Source organism: Tupaia chinensis, unplaced genomic scaffold (genome assembly GCF_000334495.1).
Source record: "Tupaia chinensis unplaced genomic scaffold, TupChi_1.0 Scaffold140061_1, whole genome shotgun sequence".
Taxonomy (NCBI): Eukaryota; Metazoa; Chordata; class Mammalia; order Scandentia; family Tupaiidae; genus Tupaia; species Tupaia belangeri.
This window is the reverse complement of record NW_006199940.1, coordinates 9,892-12,878: the sequence shown is the minus strand read 5'-3', so window position 1 is coordinate 12,878 and position 2,987 is coordinate 9,892. Positions and strand designations below refer to the sequence as shown.

Below are 2,987 nucleotides of genomic sequence, written 5' to 3'. Positions count from 1 at the left end.
GAGGAGAATGGAGAAGGGATTGCGGCATGGCCGTCCCCACTGGGGGGTGATTTCTCGCTTTCTGCCTCTCTGTCTGGCGAGCACACGCACGTGACCTATAGTGAAAACCTCTCAAAAAAAAAAAAAGTCAGGCTTCCCCAAAGAACAGGTTTTTGTTACCCTCAAGGTCCCCTTTATTTTTTTCACTAGAAATGCTTTCTTACTGCCTGAGGGCATTGTGCGCTTGAGAGAGAAAACGAACAACCGCGGTGGAGTATGGTCATGCCCAGCCTCTGCTCCGGCATTTCTCTGTCCCACTAGGGCTCTGAGCACACATGCACGCCGGGATTTTGATGCCTCCAGGACCAAGATTCACACTGCGATTGGTCAGGTGGGATCAGAACTTAACTACTGTGTACAGAGCCAGGTCCCCAAGATTCTGTTCTTCCCTCTCATTAAAAAATTGCTAGAAGGCACAAGCATTCAGCAGAGACGGAAGAGAGTAAAAACGGCCTGCTCGGGGGACAGGCGTGCTCAGTGGCCATGCCACACCCTTCCCCTCCACTCCCCTCAGGGTCCTGGGCACGCACACACGTGCACATGTGCCTCTGTCTCTTGGGCTGCCAGGGTTGGGACCTGGGCTGCAGTGGTGGCTAAGGGCGCTGGGATGCTGCTGCCCTAACCGCCAGGCCACTGGCTGCCCTGACCCCTTTGCCCCTTGTATGAAATGGGGGATCCTGCAGAGGCGCTCAGAACACAAGTGGGCTGGCCTTCCCCTTTCTCTCAAGCATGTGCCAGGACCAAGGTCTCTCTTGAGCTTGGACTGGGTCTAGTGAAAGCCGGCTGAAAGGCCACCCCTGCCAGGACACTTCAAGGGGCAGCTGTCAGAGACCTGGCCAAGCAGGCTTTGGGTCCTGGAAGGCAGGAGGTCCACAGGCTAGTTCCCCTGTGGGGAGGTGCTCCAAGGGGCACAGATCAGGGCAGGGGGAGGCCTCAGAGAAAGTGCCATCAGAGAGAACCGCCATAAGTCTCGGCTTGAGGAATGAGCAGACCAGAGGCCCCTGTGCTGCCTGCCCTGCCCCTCGTGGGCACTTCACCTGAGCAGGTCCCAATCCAGGCAAGTAGGGCCAGCACTCCTCCCAGCTGTCCCGAGCCCACACCAAGGGTCTGGCCTTGGCTAGCCCCATGGCCCTCTGCCTTCAGCTCCAGTAATAAGAGATGGCCTGGAGACCCCGAGTGCTCAGCTCCCATATTGGCTCCCAAACCTTGGCCTGTGGCCTCTTGGCCAGTACCACAGCTGGCCCTGGGCAGCAACACACAGAGCCTGCGCCCAAAAGGGGCTCTGTGGGGCTGAGATGTGCACTCAGGCCAGGGTGGGCTCGCAGAGAGGCCATCTGGTCAGTGGCCAGGGCAGTCCTCCAGGGATGCTTGCTCCACACCCTGGGGCCCCATATGAACCACGGGCCAGGAGCCCAGAAACAGCTGAGACAGACACTTGTTTATTTCCCAGAAGGGGCAGGACAGGGTTCCTGAGGTTCCTGCCAGCCTAGCCTGCAGCCCCAGCCTCACTTCCAGAAGAGCACATTCCAGAAGAGCAGCCAGCAGGGGTAGAGGCCGAGGGCCAGCAGCGGGAAGAGCAGGGCGCCGTAGGTGTAGTGCTCCAGCACGCCCTGGGCCAGTGCCGCCAGGAAGAGCTGCCAGCCCTCGGCCAGCGACAGTGGTGCCTCCTGCAGCTCCCGCCACAGAAATAGGCTGCCCAGGAGCGTGACCGCAGGGCTCGTCAGCACCAGGAAGGCAGCATAGAGCGGCCTGGGTGGAGGACAGTGTGAGAGCAGGTCCCAAGTGGGGGCAAGAGCCCCGAACGAGGGCGGGCTCTGCGGTGAGGGGCACATACCGGGGTCCACGGGGCTCAGTGAGCGCGGCGGCAGGGACCATGGTTGCGGCCAGTAGGAAGCCCAGTGAGAAGTTAGTGAGGGCAATGCAGCCCAGCTGTAGTGCCAGGTAGATCAGGGCTACCAGCTTTAGCGCCATCCAACCCCTGTCTGGGGCCTGCACACTCACCACCCTGAAAGGCAAGGGGCTGAGAAACAGCCAGGGGCGACCCACATGTCTGGGCAACCCAGTCCCACCTGCCCAGCCAGCTCAGCCTCTCACCGGTGAGTGCTGTGTGGAAGGGCTAGGCCGGCCACATAGATGGCCAGCAGTGTCAGCACCACGGCCTCAGCCTCGGCCACTGGGAAGTGCTGGGTGGCCACGTGCTGGCCCATCACAGGAAGGACGTAGAGAGCCAGGCCCACGGCCTGTGAGATCAGCAGGGGAGCCACGAGCGAGGCCAGCCCCACACCCTGCAGGGCACGGAGGACATGGACACAGGCCTAGGGCCAGAGCAGCCCAAGGACCCTGCCGCCACGCCAGCTGAGGCTGAGTGGCAGCAGCAGGCATCACTCAAGACCCCAGACACCCACCCAGGTGCAGGAGGGAGTGCCATCACCTGTGCTGGGGGCAGGAGGGAGCCAGGTCCAGAACCCACTGTGGCCTCCTCAGGGCTGACTCCAGCCTCATGCAGCTTCATCCACAGCTCCAGAGCGTGGCCCAGTTAAGGATTGTGATAAGAGCTGGGATGAGTCTTGCCAAGCGAGGGACCCAGGGCTCACCCCCAACCCCCCGCCCCTGGAGCAAGATGGAAGACGAGCCCTGGCCCAGAGTGGAGGGGACCTCAGGTGGGGCACAAGTGAACAGAGAGGGACGTAGGATATCTTGAGACCGAGGACAAGGAGCAAGAAGCCAGCAGCGGGCATGTAGAGGCCGATGGAGACGAAGTGGGAGAGGGCGGGCAGCAGGTAGAGGAAGAAGGACTGGTGCAGGCGCTCCAGGAGGTGGTTCAGCTTGCGGAACATGCCCTCCAGTGCCCTGCGGCGGGGGCGATGCCACGCCAGTCACCCGCCCCAACATCCACCGCCCGCCCCAGAGGACGCTGCCCCGTGCACGGAGAGGGCCACAGGCTACTT

General features: G+C 61.9%; 1 protein-coding gene across 1 annotated transcript in view; it reads right to left on the bottom strand.

Moving 5' to 3' along the window:
• Positions 1 to 1,456: 1,456 nt before the first annotated feature.
• Positions 1,457 to 2,987, bottom strand: part of GPAA1 (glycosylphosphatidylinositol anchor attachment 1) — a gene marked incomplete at its 5' end in the record, with an annotated part of 3,226 nt that continues 1,695 nt past the window's right edge. The window contains 5 exon segments of the mRNA XM_014593273.1: positions 1,457 to 1,788; positions 1,874 to 2,044; positions 2,134 to 2,324; positions 2,471 to 2,566; positions 2,736 to 2,889. Coding sequence (XP_014448759.1) covers positions 1,545 to 1,788; positions 1,874 to 2,044; positions 2,134 to 2,324; positions 2,471 to 2,566; positions 2,736 to 2,889 — 856 coding nt within the window.